We start from the raw sequence: 21,179 nt of genomic DNA on the forward strand, positions 1-21,179 counted from the left end.
GACTGACAGTTTTGATCAGGGCCCGAGTAGGAGTGCTGATCTAGAATCAGTTTAGGCTTTTAGATCACAATGAATGAGACATGGGGGACCTGATCCTAGATCAGCACTCCTAGTCTGAAATGCTTTGCGAATACAGGCCCAGTTCCCATTGACACATTTTGTCAGCATAATTTTCACAAGCCCCCTCCTTGTAACATTATCTCTATATATTACAGTACTGTATGTGTATCATGATTAGCTGTTTTGTAATATGCCAAATGATATTCAAAAATTAGCCCCAGCCTCTGTCTCTTAAACAAGTGTCTTTGGTTATGAAGGAATGAGGTTATGGTGAAACCCAGACAGACTCATCACTCTCTAAAACAGAAGATGGCTTCCTGTAAACCATGTGACCTACTCTGGTCGCCGTGGTTATGAGCCCTTGTCAACCTCTGTGACATCTGTGAGTAGCACGCTGGATATGAGTGTTTGTAAAAATGACACAAAAGGAAATATTGAGTACAAAACACACTGAAAAATGACAGAGAGAGTATTTTTGTTTGTTTATTTTCTCATATCTAATGTGATGATGAAGCATGTTGTTTTCAATGAGGAAGACAATAGACTGAGAGATAGAGACCTTTAGTCATCATAGCAGAAGGCTATGCTACGTCTTCTTGAGTAACGGTTCAGTGGAAAAACAAGATGTCCGTCGATGATAAAGATGATAGACTTGGCTTAAGTTGGCTATATGAGGTTAATGTATTACTCAACACCTTGATGTAGTTCTAACCCAAGTCATGATGTTGATGAAGTTGAGACATGACAGGGCATGTTTGTGTAATGGAATGTGATTGGTTGATTTAACCTTGAAATATGAATACTTGTTACTTATGGCCAACCCCAGCTTCCTTTGTTCAGACTGGAGTCATTTGATTGAGCTGTGAGATGTGGAACAGAGCCCTGAAAATGCTTCAATGTTTTCATTGTCTATTTCATGTGTTCAAATGGTGTAGGGAACCCACTGGGCACAGACGTCATTTCAATGTCTAGTTTTGATTTACAGTTGGTTGAGTGGTCAACTAATGTGAATTCAACTTGAAATCAACAAAAAATGTCATGTAATTTTATTTAGGTTACAAGTTGTGTGAAAAAAATGCGAAATTCCCTTACGATGATGACTTTTTGCAAATCCAATCAGTTTTCCACATTGATTCAATGTCATGACATTATTTTTTATTTTTTTTAAATGACGTGGAAACAACTTTGATTCAACCAGTGTTTGCACAGTGAGAAGTTGCATTTTCCTCACTAATGGTTAAGGTTAGGATCGGGGGAGGGGAAGCTTATCCTAGATCTGTACCGAGGGGAAACGTCACCACAGAGCTTTTTAAATGACCATTGAGTTCTATTGAAAATGCTGATGTGTATTTTCCCTGGGTGTTTCAGAGCTGTGGGGAAAACATGTCTTCTCATCAGCTACACAACCAACGCTTTCCCTGGAGAATACATCCCTACTGTGTGAGTACACACACACACACACACACACACACACACACACACACACACACACACACACTTTATTTGTAAAGTACTCTAGAAAAAGTGTGTGTGTATGTTCTCTCCCTCAGCTTTGATAACTACTCAGCCAATGTGATGGTGGACAGTAAGCCAGTCAACCTGGGTCTCTGGGATACAGCAGGACAGGAGGACTACGACAGGCTGAGACCACTGTCCTACCCACAGACGGTACACACACTCACACATTTATATATATATATAATACACACCTAATTGAGTCCGGTGTCCTTTGTTAATGTATAGAGCTTGATCTCTCTCTCTCTCTCTCTCTCTCTCTCGCTCTCGCTCTCGCTCTCGCTCTCTCTCTTCCAGGACGTGTTCCTCATCTGTTTCTCTCTGGTGAGCCCAGCCTCCTATGAGAACGTCAGAGCCAAGGTGATCATCTCTAGATTATACCTGTATCTATCACAGTCAGGTTTGGGGTTCTTAAATTCAATAATTCATTAATTGAAAATGCCCTATTATTTTCTATGATGTCTTTTCAACATATGAATTGGGAATTTAGTATTCAGCCTTGAGAATTGACTGAACTGAAATTGAATTAAGTCCCATAACCCATAATACATAAAGTTGTATGGAAGTGAATTGAATTGAGCCCTAATGGAAATGACAGTGTTCAGAGTGCAAGTCCTACTATTGACCACTAGATGTCGGTGTGTCCCCACACTGTCAGAGGGACTGTTTGATCCCACTGTATCTAGCCTTGTTCTCTCTCCTCCATCACACTCCTCTAGTCCAATGAAAGCACTTTTGATCTTTTTAAAGATATTTTCATTCTTATTTTCAAGATGTTTTCATTATTTCTACATAGTCTATTCATCGTTGTAACAGAACAGTGTGGGCGTGAAATGCATCACACACAAAACAACAGCCATCATCACTTGGGAACAAGGGCCTTGACATTTTTATTTTATTGGTTTTCACATATTAAAGCTAGAATCCTTAAATGCTACATCCATTTTGGGACTTATACATTAATGATATGTACCTATTGATTCTTGAAGAATATAATTTTTAAATGCCTCATGAGCATACCCCATCAGAACCCAAAACATAATATTGTTTTACTCCAGTGTATGTAAACGTAAATGTAAACAAATACTGTATAAATGTTTGAAATGATACATTTGATATCATGGATGGTCCTTGCATCCATAACTCTGTCTATGAATTTGAGAGTGGTTACATTTCTCCAGCCACTTCCCTTAGCTTTTAAGCGAAACAGCGGCGGTGACAATGATTTGTTATTGTTTAAATTAAGGATTCTAGCTTTATGATACAACATAACAAAACAATAATTTCATTCTTTAAGTGGAGGGAGAAGAGGGGGTGTTGGTGTAACATACATTCTCAAATAGGACTTAGTTCATAGTGCCATAAGCCATAAACACATTCATAGCAAGCGTTGTCCTCCATAGCGAGGGAGCCCACCCCTCCCCCAGAGACCCACCCCCGTGTCCCCGCTCCGGCTCCCAACCCAGACAATGAACGTGTCAATAAATATCTATTTGATGTCCGGTGCATTGGGTCTGGGCCGGAGCAGAGAGCCACAAGGGGATGGGTCCCCTGGAAGAGGGCCAGGCAGCCACGCCACACAAGGCCAATGTCCAACACATTACCTACTAGATTTTAGGCAATAATATTAAGCAATAATTGTTTATTTATTTTAACACGGGAGTTCTGTAGTGTTCAAAGACATTAACACATAATCATGTCATATGTCAGCCATGTTTGAATTGGTCTCTGAAGTGAGGCCGCTCCACCCTCTCCCCAGAGACCCACTCCCAGGCCGCTCCACCACCTCCCCAGAGACCCACTCCCAGGCCGCTCCACCACCTACCCAGAGACCCACTCCCAGGCCGCTCCACCACCTACCCAGAGACCCACTCCCAGGCCGCTCCACCACCTCCCCAGAGACCCACTCCCAGGCCGCTCCACCACCTACCCAGAGACCCACTCCCAGGCCGCTCCACCCCCTCCCCAGAGACCCACTCCCAGGCCGCTCCACCCCCTCCCCAGAGACCCACTCCCAGGCCGTGCCACCCCCTCCCCAGAGACCCACTCCCAGGCCGCTCCACCCCCTCCCCAGAGACCCACTCCCAGGCCACGCCACCCCCTCCCCAGAGACCCACTCCCAGGCCGCTCCACCCCCTCCCCAGAGACTCACTCCCAGGCCACGCCACCCCCTCCCCAGAGACCCACTCCCAGGCCGCTCCACCCCCTCCCCAGAGACCCACTCCCAGGCCACGCCACCCCCTCCCCAGAGACCCACTCCCAGGCCACGCCACCCCCTCCCCAGAGACCCACTCCCAGGCCACGCCACCCCCTCCCCAGAGACCCACTCCCAGGCCACACCACCCGCCCAGGATTGGGGAGTAACTGCTTTCATGTAATCAGTTACATGTAATCTGATTACAAAAAAATTTAACTCTACAAATATTGTAATCAGATTACAGGTACTTTTGAAAAACGAGATGATTAGTTACATGTAATCTGATTACAAAACAACTGCAACTGTAATCAGTTAAATTACCATCAAAAATATTGTAATCAGATTACAGATACTTTAAATAAAACGAGATGATTACTACTTGGATTACTTTAAATTCAGAAAGGATGTTTGCGACAAAATACATAATGAAACCTTTCTGTTTTCTCCATGACATTCAAATCAGCGTTAAAAAAAGTTGACGTTAAGGTTTGTTTCACCTGAGCCATCAGAACACATTCATTTCATGTAACAACGGAGGTACAGCAACACCTGGGTCTATGTTACAAAACAACAATGATGTTTTAAAGGAGATACTGGTTCACTCTAAGTATAACAGGAAGGCCTCCCAATTAGTGTAAAAGAGGTCTGTTTCTTGACTGTGTCCAGCTTGCTAATAATAACTGAAATGAAAGCTAGACAGTCAGGGAGCATCGAAAGTTCCCAAAAGGATGGATAAAGGACAATTTTTTGCAAATGTTGACGGCGATGAAATATTACAGATTTTCAGAGCGGCCCACCGGACCTAGTTGAAGACTGAATGTGGCCCCCCAGGGTAAAATGAGTTTGACAGCCCTGATGGAGTGTAGCACTACAGTTCTTCCAGTCAAATGAACCATCTGACCAGCAGGGTTTCACATGCAACATCAGACTTAGTTTTGCATAACCTTGTTGAGATTGGAGTTAAGCTGAAGAGGGCCTCTAGGGGGCAGGGTTCCCTAGTCATCCCCAAACATCTGACAGAGTATCAACTATACGTCTCCAGTATGGTTTGATCATGGGACACGACCAGAACCTGGGCAGTAAAGTGGTTGGTCCCGCTGGCAGCGGTCACAGGGTACATGTTAAATAGTCTATACTTGGTCCAGTGCATATGCGTAGTTTTAATTGAATGAGACTATGCATCACACAGATAGTAGTGATGTCACAATGACACGCACATTCTATTGAGTAGAATCCATAGTACAGCCTTTTCACCTCTTCTCTTTTGAAGAGACTCTTCAGAACACTCAATTTGGATCTGGCTTTTAAGAAATATCTAGTCTTGTTTGTAAGGATTTCTCCCAATAGCTAGCAGCACTACACAATCCACTCATGTTAATTCTGTTGCCCCTTCACTCTTTTCTCCATCCAATGCTAAAAGTGTTTTTGCATTTTCTGTTTCTCTTTGCTGTTTTTCTTCTGTCACCTTGGCGACCGGGTCCCTATAACGCAAATGTTGTCCCAGACTGATACTAGATTATCATAGAGTGTTGCTTTGGGTCACAACATGATGGAATGATGCTTTCCCCTTTGTGTTGAGTTTTTATCCGTATGCTCATGTGTGTGTGTGTGTGTGTGTGTGTGTGTGTGTGTGTGTGTGTGTGTGTGTGTGTGTGTGTGTGTACCTAGCTTTGAGCCCAGGATATGAGGAGATGAGGCTATTAGTGATCTCAGTAGGTGGTGCGGTAGCTGTGTGTCTTTGTGTGTGTGTGTGTGGTACAGTGTCTTTGTGTGTGTGTGTGTGTGTGTGTGTGTGTGTGTGGTACAGTGTCTTTGTATGTGTGTGTGTGTGTGTGTGTGTGTGGTACAGTGTCTTTGTGTGTGTGTATGTGTGTGTGTGTGTGTGTGTGTGTGTGTGTGTGTGTGTGTGTGTGTGTGTGTGTGTGTGTGTGTGGTACAGTGTCTTTGTGTGTGTGTGTGTGTGTGTGTGTGTGTGTGTGTGTGTGTGTGTGTGTGTGTGGTACAGTGTGTGTCTATAGAGGCTTCACCACCACCTGCTGTGTGTAGATGAGAATGATCTCTCAGATCATGTCTTCGTCCCAAATGGTACCCTATTCCCTGCATGAATTTTGACCCTGGTAGTGCACTATATAGGGAATTTAGGAGTACGACCTAGAGTACGACATATATTTACAATAGGACACCGTGTACCGACATACAGTATATCTATCATAGGACACCGTGTACTTGCATACAGTATATCTATCATAGGATAACAGGAAGAACATAGCTGGTGTTCCAATCAGGACACAACGTCCTTGTCTTGTGTAACAAGATATTGTTTGCCTCCCAAATGGCACCCTATTCCCCATAGTGCACTACTTTTGACCAGGGCCAACGGGGCTCTAAATAGGGAATAGTGGGCCATTTGGGACTGAGACATTGTGATAGCTGATGAATACTGCTGGTTAACTCTTGAGCCAGGACATATACATTGGTTACTCTTTGATAAACCTTCAAATGGACTAATGAAAAATGACATATTTTCTCTATCTCCATCTCTCTCATCATCCTCCTCCTCCCTCTCTACTGTTTCTACACCCCATCATCCTCCTCCCTCTCTACTGTCTCTACACCCCATCATCCTCCTCCCTCTCTACTGTCTCTACACCCCATCATCCTCCTCCCTCTCTACTGTCTCTACACCCCATCATCCTCCTCCCCTCTCTACTGTCTCTACACCCCATCATCCTCCTCTCTCTCTACTGTCTCTACACCCCATCATCCGCCTCCTCTCTCTCTACTGTCTCTACACCCCATCATCCTCCTCCCTCTCTACTATCTCTACACCCCATCATCCTCCTCCCTCTCTACTGTCTCTACACCCCATCATCCTCCTCCCTCTCTACTGTCTCTACACCCCATCATCCTCCTCCCTCTCTACTGTCTCTACACCCCATCCTCCTCCTCCCTCCTCCTCCCTCTCTACTGTCGCTACACCTCATCATCCTCCTCCCTCTCTACTGTCTCTACACCCCATCATCCTCCTGCTCCCTCTCTACTGTCTCTACACCCCACTATCCTCCTCTCTCTCTACTGTCTCTACACCCCATCATCCTCCTCCCTCTCTACTGTCTCTACACCTCATCATCCTCCTCCCTCCTCCTCCCTCTCTACTGTCTCTACACCCCATCATCCTCTTCCCTCTCTACTGTCTCTACACCCCATCATCCTCCTCCCTCTCTATTGTCTCTACACCCCATCATCCTCCTCCCTCTCTACTGTCTTTACACCCCATCATCCTCCTCCTCTCTCTCTACTGTCTCTACACCTCATCCTCCTTCTCCTCCCTCTCTACTGGCTCTACACCTCATCATCCTCCTCCTCCCTCTCTACTGTCTCTACACCCCATCATCCTCCTCCCTCTCTACTGTCTCTACACCTCATCCTCCTCCTCCCTTTCTACTGTCTCTACACCTCATCCTCCTCCTCCCTCTCTACTGTCTCTACACCTCATCATCCTCCTCCCTCTCTACTGTCTCTACACCCCATCATCCTCCTCCCTCTCTACTGTCTCTACACCCTATCATCCTCCTCCCTCCTCCTCCCTCTCTACTGTCTCTACACCTCATCATCCTCCTCCCTCTCTACTGTCTCTACACCCCATCATCCTCCTCCCTCTCTACTGTCTCTACACCCCATCATCCTCCTCCCTCTCTACTGTCTCTACACCTCATCCTCCTCCTCCCTTTCTACTGTCTCTACACCTCATCCTCCTCCTCCCTCTCTACTGTCTCTACACCTCATCATCCTCCTCCCTCTCTACTGTCTCTACACCCCATCATCCTCCTCCCTCTCTACTGTCTCTACACCCTATCATCCTCCTCCCTCCTCCTCCCTCTCTACTGTCTCTACACCTCATCATCCTCCTCCCTCTCTACTGTCTCTACACCCCATCATCCTCCTCCCTCTCTACTGTCTCTACACCCCATCATCCTCCTCCCTTTCTACTGTTTCTACACCCCATCATCCTCCTCCCTCTCTACTGTCTCTACACCTCATCATCCTCCTCCCTCTCTACTGTCTCTACCCCCATCATCCTCCTCCCTCTCTACTGTCTCTACACCCCATCATCCTCCTCCCTCTCTACTGTTTCTACACCCCATCATCCTCCTCCCTCTCTACTGTCTCTACACCCCATCATCCTCCTCCCTCTCTACTGTCTCTACACCTCATCCTCCTCCTCCCTCTCTACTGTCTCTACACCCCATCATCCTCCTCCCTCTCTATTGTCTCTATACCCCCTCATCCTCCTCCCTCTCTACTGTTTCTACACCCCATCATCCTCCTGCTCCCTCTCTACTGTCTCTACAACCCATCATCCTCCTCCCTCTCTACTGTCTCTACACCCCATCATCCTCCTCTCTCTCTACTGTCTCTACACCCCATCATCCTCCTCCCTCTCTACTGTCTCTACACCCCATCATCCTCCTCCCTCTCTACTGTCTCTACACCTCATCCTCCTCCTCCCTTTCTACTGTCTCTACACCTCATCCTCCTCCTCCCTCTCTACTGTCTCTACACCTCATCATCCTCCTCCTCCCTCTCTACTGTCTCTACACCCCATCATCCTCCTCCCTCTCTACTGTCTCTACACCTCATCCTCCTCCTCCCTTTCTACTGTCTCTACACCTCATCCTCCTCCTCCCTCTCTACTGTCTCTACACCTCATCATCCTCCTCCCTCTCTACTGTCTCTACACCCCATCATCCTCCTCCCTCTCTATTGTCTCTACACCCCATCATCCTCCTCCCTCTCTACTGTCTTTACACCCCATCATCCTCCTCCTCCTCTCTCTCTACTGTCTCTACACCCCATCATCCGCCTCCTCTCTCTCTACTGTCTCTACACCCCATCATCCTCCTCCCTCTCTACTATCTCTACACCCCATCATCCTCCTCCCTCTCTACTGTCTCTACACCCCATCATCCTCCTCCCTCTCTACTGTCTCTACACCCCATCATCCTCCTCCCTCTCTACTGTCTCTACACCCCATCCTCCTCCTCCCTCCTCCTCCCTCTCTACTGTCGCTACACCTCATCATCCTCCTCCCTCTCTACTGTCTCTACACCCCATCATCCTCCTGCTCCCTCTCTACTGTCTCTACACCCCACTATCCTCCTCTCTCTCTACTGTCTCTACACCCCATCATCCTCCTCCCTCTCTACTGTCTCTACACCTCATCATCCTCCTCCCTCCTCCTCCCTCTCTACTGTCTCTACACCCCATCATCCTCTTCCCTCTCTACTGTCTCTACACCCCATCATCCTCCTCCCTCTCTATTGTCTCTACACCCCATCATCCTCCTCCCTCTCTACTGTCTTTACACCCCATCATCCTCCTCCTCTCTCTCTACTGTCTCTACACCTCATCCTCCTTCTCCTCCCTCTCTACTGGCTCTACACCTCATCATCCTCCTCCTCCCTCTCTACTGTCTCTACACCCCATCATCCTCCTCCCTCTCTACTGTCTCTACACCTCATCCTCCTCCTCCCTTTCTACTGTCTCTACACCTCATCCTCCTCCTCCCTCTCTACTGTCTCTACACCTCATCATCCTCCTCCCTCTCTACTGTCTCTACACCCCATCATCCTCCTCCCTCTCTACTGTCTCTACACCCTATCATCCTCCTCCCTCCTCCTCCCTCTCTACTGTCTCTACACCTCATCATCCTCCTCCCTCTCTACTGTCTCTACACCCCATCATCCTCCTCCCTCTCTACTGTCTCTACACCCCATCATCCTCCTCCCTCTCTACTGTCTCTACACCTCATCCTCCTCCTCCCTTTCTACTGTCTCTACACCTCATCCTCCTCCTCCCTCTCTACTGTCTCTACACCTCATCATCCTCCTCCCTCTCTACTGTCTCTACACCCCATCATCCTCCTCCCTCTCTACTGTCTCTACACCCTATCATCCTCCTCCCTCCTCCTCCCTCTCTACTGTCTCTACACCTCATCATCCTCCTCCCTCTCTACTGTCTCTACACCCCATCATCCTCCTCCCTCTCTACTGTCTCTACACCCCATCATCCTCCTCCCTTTCTACTGTTTCTACACCCCATCATCCTCCTCCCTCTCTACTGTCTCTACACCTCATCATCCTCCTCCCTCTCTACTGTCTCTACCCCCATCATCCTCCTCCCTCTCTACTGTCTCTACACCCCATCATCCTCCTCCCTCTCTACTGTTTCTACACCCCATCATCCTCCTCCCTCTCTACTGTCTCTACACCCCATCATCCTCCTCCCTCTCTACTGTCTCTACACCTCATCCTCCTCCTCCCTCTCTACTGTCTCTACACCCCATCATCCTCCTCCCTCTCTATTGTCTCTATACCCCCTCATCCTCCTCCCTCTCTACTGTTTCTACACCCCATCATCCTCCTGCTCCCTCTCTACTGTCTCTACAACCCATCATCCTCCTCCCTCTCTACTGTCTCTACACCCCATCATCCTCCTCTCTCTCTACTGTCTCTACACCCCATCATCCTCCTCCCTCTCTACTGTCTCTACACCCCATCATCCTCCTCCCTCTCTACTGTCTCTACACCTCATCCTCCTCCTCCCTTTCTACTGTCTCTACACCTCATCCTCCTCCTCCCTCTCTACTGTCTCTACACCTCATCATCCTCCTCCTCCCTCTCTACTGTCTCTACACCCCATCATCCTCCTCCCTCTCTACTGTCTCTACACCTCATCCTCCTCCTCCCTTTCTACTGTCTCTACACCTCATCCTCCTCCTCCCTCTCTACTGTCTCTACACCTCATCATCCTCCTCCCTCTCTACTGTCTCTACACCCCATCATCCTCCTCCCTCTCTATTGTCTCTACACCCCATCATCCTCCTCCCTCTCTACTGTCTTTACACCCCATCATCCTCCTCCTCCTCTCTCTCTACTGTCTCTACACCCCATCATCCGCCTCCTCTCTCTCTACTGTCTCTACACCCCATCATCCTCCTCCCTCTCTACTATCTCTACACCCCATCATCCTCCTCCCTCTCTACTGTCTCTACACCCCATCATCCTCCTCCCTCTCTACTGTCTCTACACCCCATCATCCTCCTCCCTCTCTACTGTCTCTACACCCCATCCTCCTCCTCCCTCCTCCTCCCTCTCTACTGTCGCTACACCTCATCATCCTCCTCCCTCTCTACTGTCTCTACACCCCATCATCCTCCTGCTCCCTCTCTACTGTCTCTACACCCCACTATCCTCCTCTCTCTCTACTGTCTCTACACCCCATCATCCTCCTCCCTCTCTACTGTCTCTACACCTCATCATCCTCCTCCCTCCTCCTCCCTCTCTACTGTCTCTACACCCCATCATCCTCTTCCCTCTCTACTGTCTCTACACCCCATCATCCTCCTCCCTCTCTATTGTCTCTACACCCCATCATCCTCCTCCCTCTCTACTGTCTTTACACCCCATCATCCTCCTCCTCTCTCTCTACTGTCTCTACACCTCATCCTCCTTCTCCTCCCTCTCTACTGGCTCTACACCTCATCATCCTCCTCCTCCCTCTCTACTGTCTCTACACCCCATCATCCTCCTCCCTCTCTACTGTCTCTACACCTCATCCTCCTCCTCCCTTTCTACTGTCTCTACACCTCATCCTCCTCCTCCCTCTCTACTGTCTCTACACCTCATCATCCTCCTCCCTCTCTACTGTCTCTACACCCCATCATCCTCCTCCCTCTCTACTGTCTCTACACCCTATCATCCTCCTCCCTCCTCCTCCCTCTCTACTGTCTCTACACCTCATCATCCTCCTCCCTCTCTACTGTCTCTACACCCCATCATCCTCCTCCCTCTCTACTGTCTCTACACCCCATCATCCTCCTCCCTTTCTACTGTTTCTACACCCCATCATCCTCCTCCCTCTCTACTGTCTCTACACCTCATCATCCTCCTCCCTCTCTACTGTCTCTACCCCCATCATCCTCCTCCCTCTCTACTGTCTCTACACCCCATCATCCTCCTCCCTCTCTACTGTTTCTACACCCCATCATCCTCCTCCCTCTCTACTGTCTCTACACCCCATCATCCTCCTCCCTCTCTACTGTCTCTACACCTCATCCTCCTCCTCCCTCTCTACTGTCTCTACACCCCATCATCCTCCTCCCTCTCTATTGTCTCTATACCCCCTCATCCTCCTCCCTCTCTACTGTTTCTACACCCCATCATCCTCCTGCTCCCTCTCTACTGTCTCTACAACCCATCATCCTCCTCCCTCTCTACTGTCTCTACACCCCATCATCCTCCTCTCTCTCTACTGTCTCTACACCCCATCATCCTCCTCCCTCTCTACTGTCTCTACACCCCATCATCCTCCTCCCTCTCTACTGTCTCTACACCTCATCCTCCTCCTCCCTTTCTACTGTCTCTACACCTCATCCTCCTCCTCCCTCTCTACTGTCTCTACACCTCATCATCCTCCTCCTCCCTCTCTACTGTCTCTACACCCCATCATCCTCCTCCCTCTCTACTGTCTCTACACCTCATCCTCCTCCTCCCTTTCTACTGTCTCTACACCTCATCCTCCTCCTCCCTCTCTACTGTCTCTACACCTCATCATCCTCCTCCCTCTCTACTGTCTCTACACCCCATCATCCTCCTCCCTCTCTATTGTCTCTACACCCCATCATCCTCCTCCCTCTCTACTGTCTTTACACCCCATCATCCTCCTCCTCCTCTCTCTCTACTGTCTCTACACCCCATCATCCGCCTCCTCTCTCTCTACTGTCTCTACACCCCATCATCCTCCTCCCTCTCTACTATCTCTACACCCCATCATCCTCCTCCCTCTCTACTGTCTCTACACCCCATCATCCTCCTCCCTCTCTACTGTCTCTACACCCCATCATCCTCCTCCCTCTCTACTGTCTCTACACCCCATCCTCCTCCTCCCTCCTCCTCCCTCTCTACTGTCGCTACACCTCATCATCCTCCTCCCTCTCTACTGTCTCTACACCCCATCATCCTCCTGCTCCCTCTCTACTGTCTCTACACCCCACTATCCTCCTCTCTCTCTACTGTCTCTACACCCCATCATCCTCCTCCCTCTCTACTGTCTCTACACCTCATCATCCTCCTCCCTCCTCCTCCCTCTCTACTGTCTCTACACCCCATCATCCTCTTCCCTCTCTACTGTCTCTACACCCCATCATCCTCCTCCCTCTCTATTGTCTCTACACCCCATCATCCTCCTCCCTCTCTACTGTCTTTACACCCCATCATCCTCCTCCTCTCTCTCTACTGTCTCTACACCTCATCCTCCTTCTCCTCCCTCTCTACTGGCTCTACACCTCATCATCCTCCTCCTCCCTCTCTACTGTCTCTACACCCCATCATCCTCCTCCCTCTCTACTGTCTCTACACCTCATCCTCCTCCTCCCTTTCTACTGTCTCTACACCTCATCCTCCTCCTCCCTCTCTACTGTCTCTACACCTCATCATCCTCCTCCCTCTCTACTGTCTCTACACCCCATCATCCTCCTCCCTCTCTACTGTCTCTACACCCTATCATCCTCCTCCCTCCTCCTCCCTCTCTACTGTCTCTACACCTCATCATCCTCCTCCCTCTCTACTGTCTCTACACCCCATCATCCTCCTCCCTCTCTACTGTCTCTACACCCCATCATCCTCCTCCCTTTCTACTGTTTCTACACCCCATCATCCTCCTCCCTCTCTACTGTCTCTACACCTCATCATCCTCCTCCCTCTCTACTGTCTCTACCCCCATCATCCTCCTCCCTCTCTACTGTCTCTACACCCCATCATCCTCCTCCCTCTCTACTTTTTCTACACCCCATCATCCTCCTCCCTCTCTACTGTCTCTACACCCCATCATCCTCCTCCCTCTCTACTGTCTCTACACCTCATCCTCCTCCTCCCTCTCTACTGTCTCTACACCCCATCATCCTCCTCCCTCTCTATTGTCTCTATACCCCCTCATCCTCCTCCCTCTCTACTGTTTCTACACCCCATCATCCTCCTGCTCCCTCTCTACTGTCTCTACAACCCATCATCCTCCTCCCTCTCTACTGTCTCTACACCCCATCATCCTCCTCTCTCTCTACTGTCTCTACACCCCATCATCCTCCTCCTCCCTCTCTACTGTCTCTACACCCCATCATCCTCCTCCCTCTCTACTGTCTCTACACCTCATCCTCCTCCTCCCTTTCTACTGTCTCTACACCTCATCCTCCTCCTCCCTCTCTACTGTCTCTACACCTCATCATCCTCCTCCTCCCTCTCTACTGTCTCTACACCCCATCATCCTCCTCCCTCTCTACTGTCTCTACACCTCATCCTCCTCCTCCCTTTCTACTGTCTCTACACCTCATCCTCCTCCTCCCTCTCTACTGTCTCTACACCTCATCATCCTCCTCCCTCTCTACTGTCTCTACACCCCATCATCCTCCTCCCTCTCTATTGTCTCTACACCCCATCATCCTCCTCCCTCTCTACTGTCTTTACACCCCATCATCCTCCTCCTCCTCTCTCTCTACTGTCTCTACACCTCATCCTCCTTCTCCTCCCTCTCTACTGTCTCTACACCTCATCATCCTCCTCCTCCCTCTCTACTGTCTCTACACCCCATCATCCTCCTCCCTCTCTACTGTCTCTACACCTCATCCTCCTCCTCCCTTTCTACTGTCTCTACACCTCATCCTCCTCCTCCCTCTCTACTGTCTCTACACCTCATCATCCTCCTCCCCCTCTACTGTCTCTACCCCCATCATCCTCCTCCCTCTCTACAGTCTCTACACCCCATCATCCTCCTCTCTCTCTACTGTCTCTACACCCCATCCTCCTCCTCTCTTTCTACTGTCTCTACACCCCATCATCCTCCTCCTCTCTCTCTACTGTCTCTACACCTCATCCTCCTTCTCCTCCCTCTCTACTGTCTCTACACCTCATCATCCTCCTCCTCCCTCTCTACTGTCTCTACACCCCATCATCCTCCTCCCTCTCTATTGTCTCTACACCTCATCCTCCTCCTCCCTTTCTACTGTCTCTACACCCCATCATCCTCCTCCCTCTCTACTATCTCTACACCCCATCATCCTCCTCCCTCTCTACTGTCTCTACACCCCATCATCCTCCTCCCTCTCTACTGTCTCTACACCCCATCATCCTCCTCCCTCTCTACTGTCTCTACACCCCATCCTCCTCCTCCCTCCTCCTCCCTCTCTACTGTCGCTACACCTCATCATCCTCCTCCCTCTCTACTGTCTCTACACCCCATCATCCTCCTGCTCCCTCTCTACTGTCTCTACACCCCACTATCCTCCTCTCTCTCTACTGTCTCTACACCCCATCATCCTCCTCCCTCTCTACTGTCTCTACACCTCATCATCCTCCTCCCTCCTCCTCCCTCTCTACTGTCTCTACACCCCATCATCCTCTTCCCTCTCTACTGTCTCTACACCCCATCATCCTCCTCCCTCTCTATTGTCTCTACACCCCATCATCCTCCTCCCTCTCTACTGTCTTTACACCCCATCATCCTCCTCCTCTCTCTCTACTGTCTCTACACCTCATCCTCCTTCTCCTCCCTCTCTACTGGCTCTACACCTCATCATCCTCCTCCTCCCTCTCTACTGTCTCTACACCCCATCATCCTCCTCCCTCTCTACTGTCTCTACACCTCATCCTCCTCCTCCCTTTCTACTGTCTCTACACCTCATCCTCCTCCTCCATCTCTACTGTCTCTACACCTCATCATCCTCCTCCCTCTCTACTGTCTCTACACCCCATCATCCTCCTCCCTCTCTACTGTCTCTACACCCTATCATCCTCCTCCCTCCTCCTCCCTCTCTACTGTCTCTACACCTCATCATCCTCCTCCCTCTCTACTGTCTCTACACCCCATCATCCTCCTCCCTCTCTACTGTCTCTACACCCCATCATCCTCCTCCCTTTCTACTGTTTCTACACCCCATCATCCTCCTCCCTCTCTACTGTCTCTACACCTCATCATCCTCCTCCCTCTCTACTGTCTCTACCCCCATCATCCTCCTCCCTCTCTACTGTCTCTACACCCCATCATCCTCCTCCCTCTCTACTGTTTCTACACCCCATCATCCTCCTCCCTCTCTACTGTCTCTACACCCCATCATCCTCCTCCCTCTCTACTGTCTCTACACCTCATCCTCCTCCTCCCTCTCTACTGTCTCTACACCCCATCATCCTCCTCCCTCTCTATTGTCTCTATACCCCCTCATCCTCCTCCCTCTCTACTGTTTCTACACCCCATCATCCTCCTGCTCCCTCTCTACTGTCTCTACAACCCATCATCCTCCTCCCTCTCTACTGTCTCTACACCCCATCATCCTCCTCTCTCTCTACTGTCTCTACACCCCATTATCCTCCTCCCTCTCTACTGTCTCTACACCCCATCATCCTCCTCCCTCTCTACTGTCTCTACACCTCATCCTCCTCCTCCCTTTCTACTGTCTCTACACCTCATCCTCCTCCTCCCTCTCTACTGTCTCTACACCTCATCATCCTCCTCCTCCCTCTCTACTGTCTCTACACCCCATCATCCTCCTCCCTCTCTACTGTCTCTACACCTCATCCTCCTCCTCCCTTTCTACTGTCTCTACACCTCATCCTCCTCCTCCCTCTCTACTGTCTCTACACCTCATCATCCTCCTCCCTCTCTACTGTCTCTACACCCCATCATCCTCCTCCCTCTCTATTGTCTCTACACCCCATCATCCTCCTCCCTCTCTACTGTCTTTACACCCCATCATCCTCCTCCTCCTCTCTCTCTACTGTCTCTACACCCCATCATCCGCCTCCTCTCTCTCTACTGTCTCTACACCCCATCATCCTCCTCCCTCTCTACTATCTCTACACCCCATCATCCTCCTCCCTCTCTACTGTCTCTACACCCCATCATCCTCCTCCCTCTCTACTGTCTCTACACCCCATCATCCTCCTCCCTCTCTACTGTCTCTACACCCCATCCTCCTCCTCCCTCCTCCTCCCTCTCTACTGTCGCTACACCTCATCATCCTCCTCCCTCTCTACTGTCTCTACACCCCATCATCCTCCTGCTCCCTCTCTACTGTCTCTACACCCCACTATCCTCCTCTCTCTCTACTGTCTCTACACCCCATCATCCTCCTCCCTCTCTACAGTCTCTACACCTCATCATCCTCCTCCCTCCTCCTCCCTCTCTACTGTCTCTACACCCCATCATCCTCTTCCCTCTCTACTGTCTCTACACCCCATCATCCTCCTCCCTCTCTATTGTCTCTACACCCCATCATCCTCCTCCCTCTCTACTGTCTTTACACCCCATCATCCTCCTCCTCTCTCTCTACTGTCTCTACACCTCATCCTCCTTCTCCTCCCTCTCTACTGGCTCTACACCTCATCATCCTCCTCCTCCCTCTCTACTGTCTCTACACCCCATCATCCTCCTCCCTCTCTACTGTCTCTACACCTCATCCTCCTCCTCCCTTTCTACTGTCTCTACACCTCATCCTCCTCTTCCCTCTCTACTGTCTCTACACCTCATCATCCTCCTCCCTCTCTACTGTCTCTACACCCCATCATCCTCCTCCCTCTCTACTGTCTCTACACCCTATCATCCTCCTCCCTCCTCCTCCCTCTCTACTGTCTCTACACCTCATCATCCTCCTCCCTCTCTACTGTCTCTACACCCCATCATCCTCCTCCCTCTCTACTGTCTCTACACCCCATCATCCTCCTCCCTTTCTACTGTTTCTACACCCCATCATCCTCCTCCCTCTCTACTGTCTCTACACCTCATCATCCTCCTCCCTCTCTACTGTCTCTACCCCCATCATCCTCCTCCCTCTCTACTGTCTCTACACCCCATCATCCTCCTCCCTCTCTACTGTTTCTACACCCCATCATCCTCCTCCCTCTCTACTGTCTCTACACCCCATCATCCTCCTCCCTCTCTACTGTCTCTACACCCCATCCTCCTCCTCCCTCTCTACTGTCTCTACACCCCATCATCCTCCTCCCTCTCTATTGTCTCTATACCCCCTCATCCTCCTCCCTCTCTACTGTTTCTACACCCCATCATCCTCCTGCTCCCTCTCTACTGTCTCTACACCCCATCATCCTCCTCCCTCTCTACAGTCTCTACACCCCATCATCCTCCTCCCTCTCTACTGTCTCTACACCTCATCCTCCTCCTCCCTTTCTACTGTCTCTACACCTCATCCTCCTCCTCCCTCTCTACTGTCTCTACACCTCATCATCCTCCTCCTCCCTCTCTACTGTCTCTACACCCCATCATCCTCCTCCCTCTCTACTGTCTCTACACCTCATCCTCCTCCTCCCTTTCTACTGTCTCTACACCTCATCCTCCTCCTCCCTCTCTACTGTCTCTACACCTCATCATCCTCCTCCCTCTCTACTGTCTCTACACCCCATCATCCTCCTCCCTCTCTATTGTCTCTACACCCCATCATCCTCCTCCCTCTCTACTGTCTTTACACCCCATCATCCTCCTCCTCCTCTCTCTCTACTGTCTCTACACCCCATCATCCGCCTCCTCTCTCTCTACTGTCTCTACACCCCATCATCCTCCTCCCTCTCTACTATCTCTACACCCCATCATCCTCCTCCCTCTCTACTGTCTCTACACCCCATCATCCTCCTCTCTCTCTACTGTCTCTACACCCCATCATCCTCCTCCCTCTCTACTGTCTCTACACCCCATCCTCCTCCTCCCTCCTCCTCCCTCTCTACTGTCGCTACACCTCATCATCCTCCTCCCTCTCTACTGTCTCTACACCCCATCATCCTCCTGCTCCCTCTCTACTGTCTCTACACCCCACTATCCTCCTCTCTCTCTACTGTCTCTACACCCCATCATCCTCCTCCCTCTCTACTGTCTCTACACCTCATCATCCTCCTCCCTCCTCCTCCCTCTCTACTGTCTCTACACCCCATCATCCTCTTCCCTCTCTACTGTCTCTACACCCCATCATCCTCCTCCCTCTCTATTGTCTCTACACCCCATCATCCTCCTCCCTCTCTACTGTCTTTACACCCCATCATCCTCCTCCTCTCTCTCTACTGTCTCTACACCTCATCCTCCTTCTCCTCCCTCTCTACTGGCTCTACACCTCATCATCCTCCTCCTCCCTCTCTACTGTCTCTACACCCCATCATCCTCCTCCCTCTCTACTGTCTCTACACCTCATCCTCCTCCTCCCTTTCTACTGTCTCTACACCTCATCCTCCTCCTCCCTCTCTACTGTCTCTACACCTCATCATCCTCCTCCCTCTCTACTGTCTCTACACCCCATCATCCTCCTCCCTCTCTACTGTCTCTACACCCTATCATCCTCCTCCCTCCTCCTCCCTCTCTACTGTCTCTACACCTCATCATCCTCCTCCCTCTCTACTGTCTCTACACCCCATCATCCTCCTCCCTCTCTATTGTCTCTACACCCCATCATCCTCCTCCCTCTCTACTGTCTTTACACCCCATCATCCTCCTCCTCCTCTCTCTCTACTGTCTCTACACCTCATCCTCCTTCTCCTCCCTCTCTACTGTCTCTACACCTCATCATCCTCCTCCTCCCTCTCTACTGTCTCTACACCCCATCATCCTCCTCCCTCTCTACTGTCTCTACACCTCATCCTCCTCCTCCCTTTCTACTGTCTCTACACCTCATCCTCCTCCTCCCTCTCTACTGTCTCTACACCTCATCATCCTCCTCCCCCTCTACTGTCTCTACCCCCATCATCCTCCTCCCTCTCTACAGTCTCTACACCCCATCATCCTCCTCTCTCTCTACTGTCTCTACACCCCATCCTCCTCCTCTCTTTCTACTGTCTCTACACCCCATCATCCTCCTCCTCTCTCTCTACTGTCTCTACACCTCATCCTCCTTCTCCTCCCTCTCTACTGTCTCTACACCTCATCATCCTCCTCCTCCCTCTCTACTGTCTCTACACCCCATCATCCTCCTCCCTCTCTATTGTCTCTACACCTCATCCTCCTCCTCCCTTTCTACTGTCTCTACACCCCATCATCCTCCTCCCTCTCTACTATCTCTACACCCCATCATCCTCCTCCCTCTCTACTGTCTCTACACCCCATCATCCTCCTCCCTCTCTACTGTCTCTACACCCCATCATCCTCCTCCCTCTCTACTGTCTCTACACCCCATCCTCCTCCTCCCTCCTCCTCCCTCTCTACTGTCGCTACACCTCATCATCCTCCTCCCTCTCTACTGTCTCTACACCCCATCATCCTCCTGCTCCCTCTCTACTGTCTCTACACCCCACTATCCTCCTCTCTCTCTACTGTCTCTACACCCCATCATCCTCCTCCCTCTCTACTGTCTCTACACCTCATCATCCTCCTCCCTCCTCCTCCCTCTCTACTGTCTCTACACCCCATCATCCTCTTCCCTCTCTACTGTCTCTACACCCCATCATCCTCCTCCCTCTCTATTGTCTCTACACCCCATCATCCTCCTCCCTCTCTACTGTCTTTACACCCCATCATCCTCCTCCTCTCTCTCTACTGTCTCTACACCTCATCCTCCTTCTCCTCCCTCTCTACTGGCTCTACACCTCATCATCCTCCTCCTCCCTCTCTACTGTCTCTACACCCCATCATCCTCCTCCCTCTCTACTGTCTCTACACCTCATCCTCCTCCTCCCTTTCTACTGTCTCTACACCTCATCCTCCTCCTCCATCTCTACTGTCTCTACACCTCATCATCCTCCTCCCTCTCTACTGTCTCTACACCCCATCATCCTCCTCCCTCTCTACTGTCTCTACACCCTATCATCCTCCTCCCTCCTCCTCCCTCTCTACTGTCTCTACACCTCATCATCCTCCTCCCTCTCTACTGTCTCTACACCCCATCATCCTCCTCCCTCTCTACTGTCTCTACACCCCATCATCCTCCTCCCTTTCTACTGTTTCTACACCCCATCATCCTCCTCCCTCTCTACTGTCTCTACACCTCATCATCCTCCTCCCTCTCTACTGTCTCTACCCCCATCATCCTCCTCCCTCTCTACTGTCTCTACACCCCATCATCCTCCTCCCTCTCTACTGTTTCTACACCCCATCATCCTCCTCCCTCTCTACTGTCTCTACACCCCATCATCCTCCTCCCTCTCTACTGTCTCTACACCTCATCCTCCTCCTCCCTCTCTACTGTCTCTACACCCCATCCTCCTCCTCCCTCTCTATTGTCTCTATACCCCCTCATCCTCCTCCCTCTCTACTGTTTCTACACCCCATCATCCTCCTGCTCCCTCTCTACTGTCTCTACAACCCATCATCCTCCTCCCTCTCTACTGTCTCTACACCCCATCATCCTCCTCTCTCTCTACTGTCTCTA

The 21,179-nt window shown here is 50.4% G+C and overlaps 1 protein-coding gene across 1 annotated transcript in view; it reads left to right on the forward strand.

Annotated features, from left to right (window-relative positions):
* Window positions 1-1,433: 1,433 nt before the first annotated feature.
* Window positions 1,434-21,179, forward strand: part of LOC311114934 (ras-related C3 botulinum toxin substrate 2-like) — a gene marked incomplete at its 3' end in the record, with an annotated part of 37,041 nt that continues 17,295 nt past the window's right edge. Inside the window, exons 1-3 of the mRNA XM_084190153.1 lie at window positions 1,434-1,500; window positions 1,611-1,728; window positions 1,873-1,935. Of these exons, the coding sequence (XP_084046279.1) occupies window positions 1,636-1,728; window positions 1,873-1,935 (156 nt within the window). The remainder of the gene's footprint in view (window positions 1,501-1,610; window positions 1,729-1,872; window positions 1,936-21,179) is intronic.

Source organism: Coregonus lavaretus (genome assembly GCF_964263955.1).
Source record: "Coregonus lavaretus genome assembly, contig: HAP1_SCAFFOLD_5635, whole genome shotgun sequence".
Taxonomy (NCBI): Eukaryota; Metazoa; Chordata; class Actinopteri; order Salmoniformes; family Salmonidae; genus Coregonus; species Coregonus lavaretus.